Source organism: Panulirus ornatus, chromosome 66 (genome assembly GCF_036320965.1).
Source record: "Panulirus ornatus isolate Po-2019 chromosome 66, ASM3632096v1, whole genome shotgun sequence".
Lineage (NCBI taxonomy): Eukaryota > Metazoa > Arthropoda > Malacostraca > Decapoda > Palinuridae > Panulirus > Panulirus ornatus.
This window is the reverse complement of record NC_092289.1, coordinates 6,348,165-6,365,205: the sequence shown is the minus strand read 5'-3', so window position 1 is coordinate 6,365,205 and position 17,041 is coordinate 6,348,165. Positions and strand designations below refer to the sequence as shown.

The window sequence follows — 17,041 nt, the reverse complement described above, 5'->3', positions numbered from 1 at the left end:
AAAATCAAGACTAAACCAATTGAAACCAACCCCTACCAAGTTAGTTAACACTATACTAACAGAGACCACTCAGAAACAACCTAAGACTTTATAAAAGAATAATACAGTGTCCACAAAAAGCCTTGTACAAGCCCCATATATTTTCATAGGTGATACATGGCTGAGGTTTATTTTGGGTATAAGCACATGATGCTCTTGAGGTGAAATCATAATACATCTTGTTGCTGAGACGTGTTCTGACAGTGTGTACCAGCAACCCACCTCAGTGTACATCAGGCAATCTCTAGGGAAAGATGGTCTTTCTTACTCTTCTTGGCTACCATCCTTTAAAAGGAAGAGAAAGCCTGGAAATGAGACTTACGTGGTGTAGTAGTTAGCATTCTTGACCATGAAGCATTCATAGGCTGCCTAGGGTTGAACATGTAGGTTCAAATCCTGGTTGCAGCAGTTTGTCCACAGTCAACCCGGCTGTTCATCTGCCCTTATGAGTTGTTCGATAAAATGGGTACCTGGCTCAGATTTACAAAGAGGATATATGTGTCAGAGGTGGAGGGAACAAGGAGAAGCGGGAGACCAAATTGGAGGTGTAAGGATGGAGTGAAAAAGATTTTGAGCAATCGGGGCCTGAATATACAGGAGGGTGAAAGGTGTGCAAGGAATAGAGTGAATTAGAACGATGTGGTATACTGGGGTCAACGTGCTGTCACCAGGGCATGTGAAGCATCCGGGGTAAACCATGGAAAGGTTTGTGGGGCCTGGATGTGGAAAGGGAGCTGTGGTTTCGGTGCATTATACTTTTTATTATACTTAATTAATGGAATGGCCTTGATTAGGGCTTCAGGAAAATGGAGGTACACATGAAATTTCTAGACACACTGGGCAATCAAAACACATAATCAGGTGGCTGCTTCCATCAACGCCTCATTCAAGAGGACCCTAAACATACCTACAATACTTTAGGAACCTTGCCATTTCCATGTTCAGACATCTGCAGATGGTAATCAGAGCCTAAGAAGTGATGCCAAAGTACTGAAATGTAAGTGTGACATCACCGTTGAAAATAATGTGGCTGCAGACAAGGCTTCTTGTGAAAACTATATCCTAGTGAATTTCTAGTACTTTGGCTGCAGTTTGTGTAAAGATTAAAGGGTGGGTGTGGGTGCAGTTTATGTGAGGATTAAAGGGTGGGTGTGAGTGCAGTTTATGTGAGGGTTAAAGGGTGGGTTTTGACATAGGTATCCTCATAAATTTTCTTAGTATGTAGAGTAGAGTGAATAATCATGAAATGCTAGTTATAGAGGCTGTTCTGTCTCATAAGTTGATGATATAATTGAGGGGTCTGTGAAGGTCATTAAACTTTATTCATCATATGTGAAGTGGAGTTCAATGATATTGGATAGGTATTAAGAACATATTTCACTTTCAATCTAAAGTGCATTTTTTCTCTGTGAAATATTTATGAATATTTTCTCCATACAGACTTCACCACAAGCAACTGCTGCCAAGATTCGGGAGCTGAAGGAAGAACTAGCTCGGTTTAAGGCTGAGTTTCCTCAACCCCCAGGTGAACGGGGCCGTCAAAACTCATCAAGAAAATCTGGAAGAAGACCTTCACAGGGTCGAAGTATTAGTGTAGATAGAGGTTATCTGGTGAAATCCGGATCAAGAGAAACAATGAATGGCCATGAGAAAGATGAGCCAACTCAGGGGGCCCATCGTGTTCGCCTAGTAGAAATAAGTATGAGCGATTCAAGTACAGTAAAGTCTTCCAGCTACCAATACTCATTTGAGCAAAGTGTTGTAAGAGGTGGCATTAGTGAAACGAGTGACAGTATACATTGTTCATCTCACACCAATGGTGATACTCCAGAAACAAAATCTTTTATTCAATCAAGGATTGAACGTCTTTATGGACCGAGTGCTCTTGCTGCAGGCTTTCGTAGTCGTCGATCTCTGTTAGAGCTAGAAAAAGAGCAGAAGGATAGAGAATCAGGGGGGTACAGGAGCCCTCTCTTGGCATTACACAATGATAGTCATTTTGAACCAGAAGCAAAAGCTCCAGAAGGATTCCCTAGTGTATTCAGGCACTTGCGTCCAGAGTTCAGAACGCAGTTACAAGTGAAACGTAATAATAGGTTGAGATCAGGTATCTCCCTGGATTTACCGTCATTAGATGCCAGTAGGGAAGTTGAATCACCCAAAAGACCTGGAAGAGTCATACCAATCACCTTAACAGATACATATGAGAAGGAACCCCAGAAGCCTCCTGTTCCTCAGTCTAAACCTGAGGTACCTATTGGAAATAGAGGAAACAAAGTTGTTAGTAGAAACAGTAAACCAGTTGTTGTTCATAAGATTGTGAATGGTAACGCAAATGTGAAGGAAACTGAAGTTACGTTGGGTAAAGAGCCATGTGTTAATGGAAGTGCAATTGATGAGGAAGTTAGTGTTACGGAAGAGCAAGACTCTGAAGATAGAACTAGTGATATAAATGGTGTTTCAGATGTGAAAGTGAATGTAAATAAAAGTAAATCATCTGAAGGAAAAAAGGATGGTCATTATTTCTTGAAGGTAAGTTCTAACATGTGATTTCATAAAGCTAAAGCTTTAATCATTTCCATGCAATTGATATTTTTTGAGTTTTAGGGTATTTCATATATATTGACAACTATGAACTGAGTGTATTATAATTTTATATTAGGCCCCATCTTGCAATCTTTCTCTCATCATCATAGTCTTTTAAATTTCATTGTGCTTTCCCTGTTCACTCAGATTTCAGTGCTTAACTTTAGTGCTATAGGGGAGAAAGAATACTTCCTATGTATTCCCTGCGTGTTGTAGAAGGCGACTGAAAGGGGAGGGAGTGGGGGCTGGAAATCCTCCCCTTGCGTTTTTAATTTTCCCAAAGAAGGAACAGAGAAGGGAGCCAAGTGAAGATATTCCCTCAAAGGCTCAGTCCTCTGCTCTTAACACTACCTTGCTAATGCAGGAAATGGTTAATAGTATGAAATTAAAATATGACATTTTGATTGCTCTTTTGGTCACTTTCATTTCTCTCTCTACCCAAAGGCTCCAACCACAGATAAAAGTTCCCAGTAAATCCAGGCGGCTGTAAGTGAAATTTGGGAAGGGGCTAGAGACATAGAAGTTTGTAGACAAAAGATGGAAAATAATGAGTTTTGTAAGAGTTGAAAAACCTGATTTTTGAAAGAGGTAGATCATAGCTATTTAGAATGACATGGGGAAAAGGGAAAGAAGGATGTGCAGTTCTGCTATCACTGAGAGTGTGGAAAGGTGTAACAGAGCATGGATTGAATGGATCAAGAATAGTGTAGGTGAAAGGAAAGATTGGAATTGTAGAGTATGCATGGGTACGTGTATATACGCATGTGAATATGAAGACTGTACAAGGTAAGAATGAAATGAAGTGTTTCAGGAAAAATTTAGATGACTGTATAAATGGATTTAAGAATAAGAGAAACCTGATTGTAATGGATGCTATGAATACAAAAGTGGGATGTGATGAAATTGGCAATAGTAGGTTGGGAGTGCCTGGAGTAAATGAGAATGGATGTTATCTTGTGGATGTCTGTGCTGAGAGGGGTTTATTGTTTGCGAACGCTTTTTCTTTGTTTTTCCAGCACAAGTTGATCCATGTCTGTGGATGAGAAATGATGGAAGAGAAGAGTAAAAGGCTTTAAATTACTATGTGGCAGTGGATGAAAGGTTGAGAAAGGTCATGCTAGATGCTGGAGTTGAGAGGATCTTTTTGAGATTCTGACCACTTCATGGAGGTGTGTTGGAAGGAAGAAGGGAGAGGTAAAAGTGTTGGCTAGCGAGGAGATGAATTTGAAAAAATGCAGAGAGAAGTATGAAAGAAGTGTGACTGAAAGTGTAGATAGAAGTTCAGTGAATGTAGGGATACAGTCATGTGTGAATGAGGTGTTTAAAGTGCTTAGAGAAATACTATTAAAAGTTGCTGAATTAGTAGTTGGATGCAAGGTTATGAGATATAGGGATAAAAAGGGGCAGTGCATGGTGGACAGAAGATAAGAAGTGCTGTGAAAGGGAGGAAAAAGGCATATGGTAGATTGTTGAAAAGGAGCTTACCAGTGGAAGTTCATTAAAGGAGGAGGGAAGAATATAAAATGTATAAGTGGAATGTTAAGGAGCTTACAAAGGAAAACAAAGAGAGTAGATGAAGATTTTGGAAGAAAGTTGAGTGAAAATTTTCAGGAAAATAAGAAATGTGCGGGAAGGAGGTGAAAGACAAAAGAGGTGGATGTAAGAGTGGAAATGTTAGTGAGAAGTTAGGAAGGGGAATTACTGAATCTAAAAGGAGGATGTGAAAGGAAGATGGAAAGAGTGCTTTGAAGAACTGATGAATGTGAGAAAAGGTGAGGCAACAGTTGTTACATGCATGGTTATGGAGGGAGAAAGGAAGAGGATACAAGTGTAGGGGCCTCTATCAAAAAGGGATGTAAGATGGGCAATAATGAGGCTGAAGGTAGGAAAGGCACCTGAAGTGGATAGAAATACAGCTGAAATGCTGAAGTATGGAGGAGAAAGTGTGATAGAGTGGATGCATCTGATACGTAAATTTGTATGGAAACAGAAGGTTGTGCCTGAGGATTAGGTGAAAGCTATTATTGTTCCTCTTCATAGGAGAAGTTGCAAAGATGTATGTAGTAATTGTAGAGGAATAAGGCTGTTGAGTATCCCAGCAAAAGTGTATGTAAGAATGTTGATTGATTGTGATGGAAGTGACTGAATACAGAATAAGTGAGGAGCAAGGACGGTTTAGGAAAGGAAGGGGTTGTGGTGATCAGATATTTATGGTAAAGGTGATAGTCAAAAAGTATTTAGTGAAAGGTAAAAAGTTTATGCAGCTTCTCTCAGTTTAGATGAAGGATATGACAGAGTTGAGTGTAATGCTTTATGTGATGTGTTAAGGATATATGGTGTAGCAGCACACCTGTTGGATGGCGTGAAAGTTTTCTATAGAGGAGCAAATGCATGTGTAAAAGTGGATGGAGAGTTGTGCAAAAGTTTTTGTTAGCTGCGTGAACCAAAGGAACAGAGAGGACTTGTTTCCATTGTGGAGTAGAACCACTTTCAAGCTTACTTTTGATGAGTCAGTAAACAAGTGCCACTCATTTGTGTTATATTCGTGGCCAAGTGCTTTCATAACAAAACGAGCATCATTGCAAGACACCAGACCATCTTCAAGGAAGAAAAATTCTTTGAAAATCACATGGAGATGATTCCAGCCCTTTGACCTGGAACCCAAAAGTTCAGCTTGCTTCTTAGACAGATATAAATTGCAGACGAGATTGTTAAGATCTAGACTCGGCAAACATGGTTCACTTGAAGGACAGCTTGCATCAAATGTTGGATCCATATTGTCCTCTACTTAGTCTACTTTCTCATCACCAGACTCATTGGCACTCAGTGTTGTTTCTTGGAGGCTCTGGTACAGATGATTTCTGACTGTGAGGTACTGTTCTCATAGCACATGGTAAATTTGGATATTTAACAGCATGCTTGGATTTTGATGTTATAACATTCATACTTGTCAGACAGAAGTATTAATCCGAAGTGTGATCTTTGGGCAGAGATCTCTCCAAACCATTGGAATGGCAAAAGGCATACAGCATGAACCTTTTGCCCATGCTGTGAGAAGCCTGATGCATGTGACACAATGAATATGGGGGCCCCAAAGTAGGATTGAGGGACAGGTTGGTTGGGGTCTGCATTTGAATGGAGGAAACTTTGAGGAAATGTAGTGTTTTAGATACCTGGGAGTGGACAAGGCAACAAATGAAAGCTGATATGAGTTATAGGGTGGGTGAGGGGGTAAAGGTTGTGGGCGTACTGAAGTATGTGTGGAAAGAGAGATCATTATCCGGGAGGGCAAAATTGATAATGTTAAAAGGTATAGTAGTCCCAGCAATATTATGTGGATGTGAGGCATGGGCTATAGATAAGGCTGTGCAGAGGAGGGTGGATGTGTTGGAAATGAAATGTTTGAGGACAATCTGTGGTGTGAGGTGGTTAAGAGAGCAAAAGAGGGAGTGCTGAAATGGTTTGGATTTAGGGAGAGAATAAGAGAAGAAAGGTACACAAAGAGGATATATCTGTAAGAAGTGGAGGGAACAAGGATAATTGGGAGACCAAATTGGAGACGGAAGGATGGAGTGGAAAAGATTTTGAGTGATTGGGGCTTGAACATGCGAGAGGGTAAAAGGCGTACACAAGATAGTGAATTGGAACAATGTGGTGTACTGGGGTCGACGTGTTGTCAGTGGACTGAACCAGCATACGTGAAGCATCTGTGGTAAACCATAAGTATTTGCCATTTCTGATGATAGCAAGGTAGTGTAAGGAACATAAGACTGAACTTTTGAGTGGGAAATCCTAACTTAGCTCCTTTTTCTGTTCTTTCTTTTGGAAAAGTAAAATTGGAGGGGAGGAGGCCCCACCCCACCCCACCACCACCCAACCAATGCTCTTTTTATTACCACACCTCCCTCTTAGCCTTTCATTACTTGATCAAACTACCTCACACCACATATTGTCCTCAAACATGTCTTTTTCAACACATTTATTTGTGATCTTTGGGCATGGAAGAGCCATGCTTTACTATATTTTCTCGAGACATTGTTTGCTGCCAATGATCTTTTTTTTTTCTTTCTAATGAAACCATTTATGTAAATTCAGCATACAGTTGGTTGCTCTTTCACATAAAACCAGAAAAAAATATATTTTTGTGAAGTGCGTTTTAGTTTTCAGTTGACTAATATTTTTGTAAACAAAAAATCCAGTAAGCATTTTCCTATTATTCCATTCATTAGTATGTATTTAGTTATAGTTTGGTGGTTTTAGAATTTTGTTGGCATATATGATGTGGCAGTAAGCAATTTCAGAAAAAAATATCCATCCCGGGCATGTGCATGGGTGTGGTATATTTGGTAGTAGTGATGCTGTGGGGAGAAGGTGGTTTCACTAGCAGGAGTAGAGTCATGTTGCTGGGTGCTTCTTGTATGCCTTGCAATATCCCCTTGCCTCCAGGCAGAACAAGAAGAAGCTTGCAAAATGAAGCTGGGCATTTTGTCACTGCCATCAGATTCATCTCATCAATACCATCCTCTGTGTTTGATTCACCATGTTTTAAGGTATCGTCAAGTTTGTCGTCAGCTAAATCAACGACTAAATGCTGGCCATGTGCACTCATGCAGTGGGTCATTGTAATGGGTTTGAACAAATGTGGTGATGTGTTATGTTAAAAGAGCTTGAATATCATATAACGCTTGCCTGTATAGAGGGATCAGATATTTATCATGTGCAGAAGGACATTTATTGCAAGCCACCATAAGTATATGTCATTGTTTTAGGAAGGTGATGTAATGGACATGGTTGTTTCATTGGTGGCCACTGTAAGTCACTGAAACTTAGCTAAGTATACATGCATATACATTGATAGGAGCATGTATTTATTGACTTGTTTACATTGAATAGTTGTCAAACATTATTCATGAGATCAAATGAAAGGTGATACTTTCATTGCATGTACAGATGGAAGATAATAGAGCAAAATTAACATTTTCACCTATCCACAGTATAAAATCTGAGAAAAGGAGAAAGTATCAGAGTAAGGGAGAGAAGGAAAACTGAGCCTGATTGCACGGTAATTAATCCAACAAATATTCAGGCACCTAACTGTGCATCCTCTCAGCAGAGTTTGTATCAGTATATTTCCATCAAAGCCAAACCAGAAAACAATCTTACATCATGATACTTGCATACCTAGGTTTTCAGTTACCAGCTGGACGGCAAAAATCTGTGGCAGTTTATTATTGACTATTGACTATTATTGTCACATTTTGCCAGAGCAGAGAGACTGCATTTGTGGGTCTGTTAATGAAGAGTGCAGATTTACACATCTCAGCCCAAACATTCCAGCCTCTTAAGGCCTGTTGCCAAGTAGCTTAAGGCAAGATGTATTTCCAAAACTTATGCACCATGGCATAGGTCAGATGACACATGATGAGGGAGCCTACTGAGATGGGGCTGTTTTCCCTGTCAGGAGACTAATGGGTTAGAATAATTGTAAACATTTAAAATATATAGTTTTTTTATGGAACAGATGTATTGTGTACTGTATAGCTCAAGAGGGACAATTCCCCCCTCCCTTTGGTATGGCTATCAAAATGCTAGTTTTTTCTTGTGCCAATTTGCTTATCATCCAGGTGGTCTGAGTATTTGTTCCACCTGCTCCCATGTTCTCATTGCTTCTGTATTTCAATATTCAGTAGCTTTGTCCTCCATATTCAGGGCATGTGAAGCATTGGGTAAACTATGGAAAGGTCTGTGAGGGAGCTGTGGTTTCGGTGCATTACAAATGACAGCAAGAGACTGAATGTGAACGAATGTGGCCTTTTTTTTTTTGCCTTGTTCCTGGCGCCACTTTGCTGAAGCAGGGGGTAGTGATGCTATTTCCTATGGGTTGGAGTAGCGCCAGTTATGGATGAAGGCAAGCAAGTATATGTACATGTGTATATATGTATATGTCTATGTAAATGTATATATATGTGGATCTGGAGAAGGCATATGATAGAGTTGATAGAGATGCTCTGTGGAAGGTATTAAGAATATATGGTGTGGGAGGCAAGTTGTTAGAAGCAGTGAAAAGTTTTTATCGAGGATGTAAGGCATGTGTACGTGTAGGAAGAGAGGAAAGTGATTGGTTCTCAGTGAATGTAGGTTTGCGGCAGGGGTGTGTGATGTCTCCATGGTTGTTTAATTTGTTTATGGATGGGGTTGTAAGGGAGGTAAATGCAAGAGTCCTGGAAAGAGGGGCAAGTATGAAGTCTGTTGGGGATGAGAGAGCTTGGGAAGTGAGTCAGTTGTTGTTCGCTGATGATACAGCGCTGGTGGCTGATTCATGTGAGAAACTGCAGAAGCTGGTGACTGAGTTTGGTAAAGTGTGTGGAAGAAGAAAGTTGAGAGTAAATGTGAATAAGAGCAAGGTTATTAGGTACAGTAGGGGTGAGGGTCAAGTCAATTGGGAGGTGAGTTTGAATGGAAAAAAACTGGAGGAAGTGAAGTGTTTTAGATATCTGGGAGTGGATCTGTCAGCGGATGGAACCATGGAAGCGGAAGTGGATCATAGGGTGGGGGAGGGGGCGAAAATTTTGGGAGCCTTGAAAAATGTGTGGAAGTCGAGAACATTATCTCGGAAAGCAAAAATGGGTATGTTTGAGGGAATAGTGGTTCCAACAATGTTGTATGGTTGCGAGGCGTGGGCTATGGATAGAGATGTGCGCAGGAGGATGGATGTGCTGGAAATGAGATGTTTGAGGACAATGTGTGGTGTGAGGTGGTTTGATCGAGTAAGTAACGTAAGGGTAAGAGAGATGTGTGGAAATAAAAAGAGCGTCGTTGAGAGAGCAGAAGAGGGTGTTTTGAAATGGTTTGGGCACATGGAGAGAATGAGTGAGGAGAGATTGACCAAGAGGATATATGTGTCGGAGGTGGAGGGAACGAGGAGAAGAGGGAGACCAAATTGGAGGTGGAAAGATGGAGTGAAAAAGATTTTGTGTGATCGGGGCCTGAACATGCAGGAGGGTGAAAGGAGGGCAAGAAATAGAGTGAATTGGAGTCATGTGGTATACAGGGGTTGACGTGCTGTCAGTGGATTGAAGCAAGGCATGTGAAGCGTCTGGGGTAAACCATGGAAAGCTGTGTAGGTATGTATATTTGCGTGTGTGGACGTGTGTATGTACATGTGTATGGGGGGGGGGGGTTGGGCCATTTCTTTCGTCTGTTTCCTTGCGCTACCTCGCAAACGCGGGAGACAGCGACAAAGTATAAAAAAAAAAAAAAAAAAAAAAAATGTGTGTATGCATTGATATGTATATGTATGTATATATGCATGTATGTGCATTTATGTATATATATGTGTATATGAGTGGATGGGTCATTCTTTGTCTGTTTCATGGTGCTGCCTCGCTGATGTGGGAAACTGCGATTATGATAAAATATATAAATAAGTATGTTCACTTCTTTGTCTACTTCCTAAATGTGATCTTGTTACTTTCTTAGTATGTTAATTTTTCCACCTTGCAAGTATGTTACATGCAAGATCTATATTATATTAGTTTACGTATGTATGTAAACCATCTTTTGGAAACATGCACATACTTCTTGAACCTCTTTCTTAACCTGGTTTTCATCCCACCATCTCCATCTGTAATAAGTAAAAATTTTCACAGCTGCTGTAGCCCCACAGCAGTAGAGTTCTGTATACCTTAATCAAAATTTATTGTAGGTGTTACTATGGTCTCACTTCAGTGATTTATTTATTTGGTTGAGGTATGATATACTATTTTTTGTCTTTATCAACTATAAAAAATTTTTGAATGGCATACCTCGTATTCATATAACTTTTCCCTTTTAGGTGATTATGTGGTTTCATTTGCCTTTGCACCCTTATTGTTCCTTACTCTTTTTCCCTCCAGAATGGATTAACTTCCTTCCATGCAAATTATTTACTTTATCTTCAATTTCTATCTATGCCAGTTTCTTACTGTTTGTGAATGCTGTTACCTAAATCTCTTTAGTCTGAAGCAAAACCATTTATAATGTACTATCCATCATTCTTGGTAGTGGTAAGTCTTTGTCTAAATTTTGTTGTGGCCAGTTTGGCATACTGTATACCTGTTTTCTTGCTTGTCTCCATGTATAATTTTTAGGCAGCTGTAAGAAAAAAAATTGTAAAACTGTAATCTCTGAATATGTAACATAGCCTGAAAAGTTAGCACACAGTAAGTACAGATTGAGAGATTACATGAAAAAGCTGTTATGGATTTTTCTGTTGGCGGATTTAGCTTGATATTAGCAGCATTCGTGACTGTCAGTTGATAGGTCTTAAATCCAAACAGCCCTTAAGTAAACAATAAATATTTTGTCTATATTTTTTTTCTTTTCCCCTCATTAGGTGGTAGAGGGTGTGGTGAAGGCCATTGAAGCCCAGGTTGCTGAAATTGAATCGGACTTAAAGGAAAGTGGGCCAGAGATGAGTGAAGAGGTCCGTGGAAAGGTATTAGCAGCCATAGGGAAGGCTCGTCTTCTTGTGTCGCAGAAGATTCAACAATTCCAAGGCCTTTGTCACAAGAATATAGTAAGTGCTTATATTTACTGGTGAAGGGATACTGATTTGAGTTTTGCTTTTAGCTGTATGTCCAGTTAACTTGGTCTGTGTAGAGAAGCATTGTTTGGTTAATAATGTTAGCTCTTGAAAATTTTCTATACATGAATTCTGAAATTAATGTCAGTGTGGTCAAGCTACATGTGCCAAAATTGGGGCTTGGCTGTGAGTGATCGACTCTGATTTTGGTACATTATACCAGGTATACCACTGATTTTCCAATATTCTTGGTTCCAAAGCCTTGCCGGTTTAACCATTTTGCCATACCAACTGTGGTCACGTACTAATAATTTATCAGTACACCTCTAACCCACTAATTATACATCTCCCATGTGTCTAAAGTATACCATGGACTGCTAGAAATTTAAATTAAACAAATATTTAATGTAAATTAAATAAATGAATGAAATACAGGTACTTATACACCTGCTCATGACTGAGGTGCTTGTCAGCTACGAGTTTCACAAATTCGTCCACATACTCGGCAGCTCCCTTGTTGTTTGCAGACTGCTTTTCTCCGCACACTTTATTCATGGAAATTCCACGATACTTCTTGAATCTTTGAAGCCATCCATCGCTATAGTCATGCTCATGTTGTAATTTAAGTTCTTTATGGAACAGCTTAGCCTGGTCCATTATCATGCTACCTGACAAGTCCACTCCATCACTCAGACACTGTCAAAACCATTCCATCATTGTGCTCAGTACTCATACCGTCTTTCATAGTTTTTTAATTGTCATTTGCTTCTTGGAATCACTGTCTGCATAGAATTTCAATACTTTCTTCCTTTGCTTCTTTATATCATAAACATTTGATGAACCAATACTGTAGATGTCACACAGCTTACACACCAAAACATCATGGTCCATTTTTTTCAACAGTTTTACTTTATCTGGGATCGATATGGACTGGTGTTTACATTTGACACTACGACTGACACTCATGTGTCTTAAGAAGGTTAAGAATCTCACAGAATTGCGGTATAACCACCAACAAGTGCAGTGTAAAGAATGTTAATAAGCGCGCCCTACACACAACACCATTTGTGGCCGCCTAGTAAACTAGTCTGGTGGCCGCGGTAATTTCAAGTTCCCTTACGTAATTTTGCCCGGACTAAAGGGTGCTGAACCATCAGTTGCTAGAAATTCAGTGGTGTACCTGTACTAGTAAAGCCGTTTTTCATTTGTTACTGTTGTTATCTTGTCAAGATCGGAGAAGCAGCGGGTGATAAAAAGGTAGTAAGAGGGATGATGATATTTTTTGATTGGTGAAGCTAGGTTGTTCAGCATTGGTATAGCCAAAGCTAAAGTTCATTATGATTGGCATATGCATGTACTATGTCTGTGTATTAAGGCAAGGGGGCGAGACTAAATATTTGAAGTATAGATGTATTAGTCTGTTGATTATACCTAGTAGAGTGTGTGGGACAGTTGTAGCTTACACAGAGCATGTGATTGCAGAGGAGCATTTTTACATCAGGAAAGGTTGAGGGTTTATGGACCATTTGTTTGCTTTCAAAAACAAATGTATGATGAGTTGATTTTGCAGGAATGATGAGTGAAAAGGTTTCATAGAGAGCACAGTATGGCTGACTAATATGCTGGAATGACCTGATCATATGGAGAGGATGGGCAAAAAATGAAAAATATATATATAAAAAAGATCATTTCATAAGTGGAGGAAGCAAGGAGACAGAAAGAGATAGAATGGGTGAAGCCTTAGGGTATTGGGGCCTGACCTTTCAGAAGGAAAGTATTATTCAAGATTTAGAGTGAATAGGATTTGTTTGATACATAAGGGGGCAGCATGCTGCCTATGGGCCAAATGAGGGCATGTGAAGTGGCTTGTGGATGGTGGGCTCTGGCTTTGTTGCATTTTACTTGACAGCTGAAGAATGTGTTTGCAGAGGGGGTCATTGTCTTTCTGTTCCTGATGCTACCTTATTAAGACAGAAAAGGGAGTTAGGTAAAAGAGTATTAAGTACCTATTGCTTGATATACCATGGGGTTATTAAACAGTGGAAGGATCTTCCTGGGTTGATATACTGTATGCCATAAACATGTCCTAATCTCATAGCAAAGAAAATTGTGGTTCAGGCAGAGCACTAACTTGAATCTGCATTTACTGAAGTAAGTTTCTGCTCCTTTAAATCCCTAACACCCTTTTTTTCATAACTTGTTCATCATTCCTGCAGTATTGGCAAGGTAGTACCAGGAGCGGATAAATAAATGGCCCCATTCACTCGCATCCACTCTCTAGCTGTCATCGAAACCACAGCCTCTTATCCATAACCAGACCCCATAAAACATTTCATGGTTTTCCTTCAGCTGCTTCATATGCCCAAATGCTGTCCATTAACAGCATGTTAATCCAATTCATTTATAATTTTCTTTTATCTTATTATTAATAGGGTTACAATATGCAGTTTTTCTGTTGACTTTAGATTTTTTCTGTGCTTTGCGAGTATATAAATCTTTTGTGCAAAGGAAGCACAACAGAACAGTTTTCAATCTATAAAAAAAAGGTATTAAAAATTACAATAGACACTCAAGCTCATCCCTTAAACAAGTTAGTAGCACTTACATATTTTTCCTCCAGTTGAACTGGCAGATGATTAGGACCATATCTTTTACAGATTGGTATCAAGTTTTAGTAAAAGTTTCAAACATACCCAAGCCGAATTTTGCTCACTCAAGAAGAGATGTTTAACACCCATTACAAGATTTTATAGTGGAAGTAGTGTATGCATAAGAGTAATTGGTGGTATGAGTGATTTGAAACTTGTTGAGGTGTAACATGCTTGTGCAGTATTAACGTGGTAATTAATAAAAGAGTGTGGTTGAGAGAGCAGAAGAGAGTGTGCTGAAATAGGTTGGATTTAGGGAGGGAATTAATGAGGAAAGGTTGACAAAGGATATGTTTCAGAAGTGGAAGGTGGCAAGGAGAATAGGGAGACCAAATTGAAGATGGAAGGATGAAATGAAAAAGATTTTGAGTGATGGGGCCTGAACATGCAGGAGGGTGAAAGTTGTGCATGGAATAGAGTGAATTGGAATGATGTGATATACCGAAGTTCATGTGCTGTCAGCGGACTGAACCAGGGTATGTGAATCATCCGGGGTAAACCGTGGAAAGGTCTGTGGGTCATGGTTGTGGATAGGGAGATGTGGTTTTGGTGAATTTGACAGCTAGAGAATGGATGAGTTGATGTGGCCTTTCTTCATCTGTTACTGGCACTGCCTTGATAATGCAGGAAATGGTGATCAGTAAAGAAAATAAAAGAAAATAGAGTATTAAATGCAATGAGAGCTTATAGTGATATATTGCTTTACAAAAGTGCAGCAGCAGAAGTTGCCAGTTTTTGTATAGAGGTGTTTCTCTTCTGTTTGCTGAAACACAGGCACATTTAGTAGAATGGTTGATCACTTTGATATGTAGGAGGAGGATGTTGAAATTATATGCAAATGAGAAAATTTTTCTGGTTTCTGAAAGAGCTGGGCATTCACAGTTGATATTTTATATAAAGCCTTATATAGAATATTTTATATAAAGCCTTGTATAAAAATATCAACTCTGAATGCCCATCTCCCTCAGAAACAAGAAAAGTTTTCTCATTTGCATATAAAGTCAGGGAATGGATACCTAGAAGTCCAATGAGAGGTATGATGACTGGAAAGAATTTTAAATGTACAATGTGCGAGCTTGCACGATGGAGTGCTTTTTGTAACTCCTTTATTATACATAGATTATACATTATACATAGACTGCTTTTAAATTAGAATATGGTGAATAGACATTGCAAAGAATGAAGATGTTTGAAAGGTATGTATTAGGAAGAAATCATTTGAGATCACATGTAAGATGGCAGCATGCTTATGTAGATGGGTACGTGAGAAGACAGATTGGTGAAAATATATGGTATTAGGAGTAAGAATACAGAACAAAAGATGATCAGGTAGAGTGAATTATCAAAGGCTAGAGATGCTTCAGATGATATCTGCTGTATACTATGGAGGAAGTTTATGTGCAAAGGTTGAGTGAAATCTATAATGAGCTGTATTTTTTTTTATTTGAGCTTTTATTTATAAGACTAAACAGGACCCTTTGAGTTTTTGTAACCCGTCATGTTCAAAGCTTTCAACAAAGTCACCTAAATTCCAATGATTTTTTATGCATCATTACTTAGATTATTTAGTTATGAATGAACAGGAATCTTTGAGTTTTTTAACCCCTGTCTTGCTGAAAGCTTTCAACAAAGTCATTTAAACTCCAATGACATTTTCTATGCATTGTTACTCAGATTATTTAGTTATGAATGAACACCGTTGGATATATATTGATTCAGGCTTACAAAAGATGCAAGTTTTAGTAGGCATCCAGACTGGTTACATAGAATATATAACTGCACCAAACATCAATTCACAAAATTTTGCTAGTGAGCACGTTTAACATGAATACCATGATAGTAATGAGTGATCAGATTTAAGTTAATGTATAGAAATGAAAGTGTTTTCAATGAATGTTTCTTTCTATATTGTCCATTTTCTTTTAGGCTGGAACAGCAGATGAAGAGTTTCCAACGACATGTGAGGATCTTGCTGGCTTTTGGGACATGGTATCTATTCAAGTTGAGGATATAAATAAATCTCTACAGGAGATTGTTTTGCTACGTGCCAGTGGATGGAAGGAGGTAAATATATAAATTTTCAGGTGTTAAGAAAAAAAATATTGTTGAAACTATCATGGCTCCTGTTGCTGAAAAAGGGGTTTTGCAGAGAAGAGTGAAGACAGATGTTAGATGTAGAGTTGATAAATGTGAAGTACTAAGTATATTTCAAATAAAAAGACATGTAGTTATAGAAGGCTTTGAAGGAATATTAAAGAGAGATAGAGTTGAGTGCTATTTAAATATAAGGTATTACATAAGAAGTGAAATAACAAGAGCAGCAGAGGATGTAACATTGTTCTCTTCAGCACAGAAGGAATGTGGTTGGTAGAATGGGTCATTCTGTGTTGTTAATTGGCTGAATGAGGACAAATGGGCCTTTATATGTAGGGCATGGCTGTGGATGATTGTTAAGTATTTTAACTCACTGGGAATGTGGGCCTAGAATAAGGGATATGTGTCAAAGAGGATCAGATATCAGAACAGAACTGTTGAGGAGGTAAAGAATTGCAAGGGTTATTAGTCTGTTATTTTAGAGGAATAATACATGTTAAGGGAGTGCATGGGAATGACAGCTTACAGGAGACCTGATGGTCATTGATAAAGTTCTTGTGTCTTATTGTTGATAGGAGATAGTAGATATGTACAGGTAACATAACATGAAAATTATTTGATGGTTAAGTGGATTTACGGATAAGTTGTTGGAAAACAAACTTGTGTCAGTGATAATCGTTGTAGAAGTACATGAATTTATGGAAATTTATTGTGAAAGTAGCTGAATATTAATGAAGTTTTGAGGAGTAAGGTATATATTACATCTGTGTAGGAACTGTTGAAGTTGTTTTGGATTGAAGTTGTATTACATCTGTGAAGGAACTGTTGAAGTTGTTTTGGATCAAAGTTGGACTAAGATGTGGTGTGGTATGAACCAGGTCAGTATCACCTTAATGGATGGTGTGATGGTATCCTAGTCGGAAATATTATGTCAACCAGTAAAATCAGTGGTATACCGGGGTCGACATGCTGTCAGTGGATTGAACCAGGGCACGTAAAGCATCTGGGGTAAACCATTGAAAGTTTTGTGGGGCCTGGATGTGGAAAGGGAGCTGTGGTTTCAGTGCATTACAGTTGACAGCTAGAGAGAGAGTGTGAACGAATGTGGCCT

General features: G+C 39.0%; 1 protein-coding gene across 1 annotated transcript in view; it reads left to right on the top strand.

Annotated features, from left to right (window-relative positions):
- LOC139746926 (uncharacterized) overlaps positions 1-17,041 on the top strand; it is a 210,077-nt gene that overhangs the window by 184,331 nt on the left and 8,705 nt on the right. Inside the window, 3 exon segments of the mRNA XM_071658611.1 lie at positions 1,480-2,571; positions 11,000-11,182; positions 15,763-15,900. Coding sequence (XP_071514712.1) covers positions 1,480-2,571; positions 11,000-11,182; positions 15,763-15,900 — 1,413 coding nt within the window.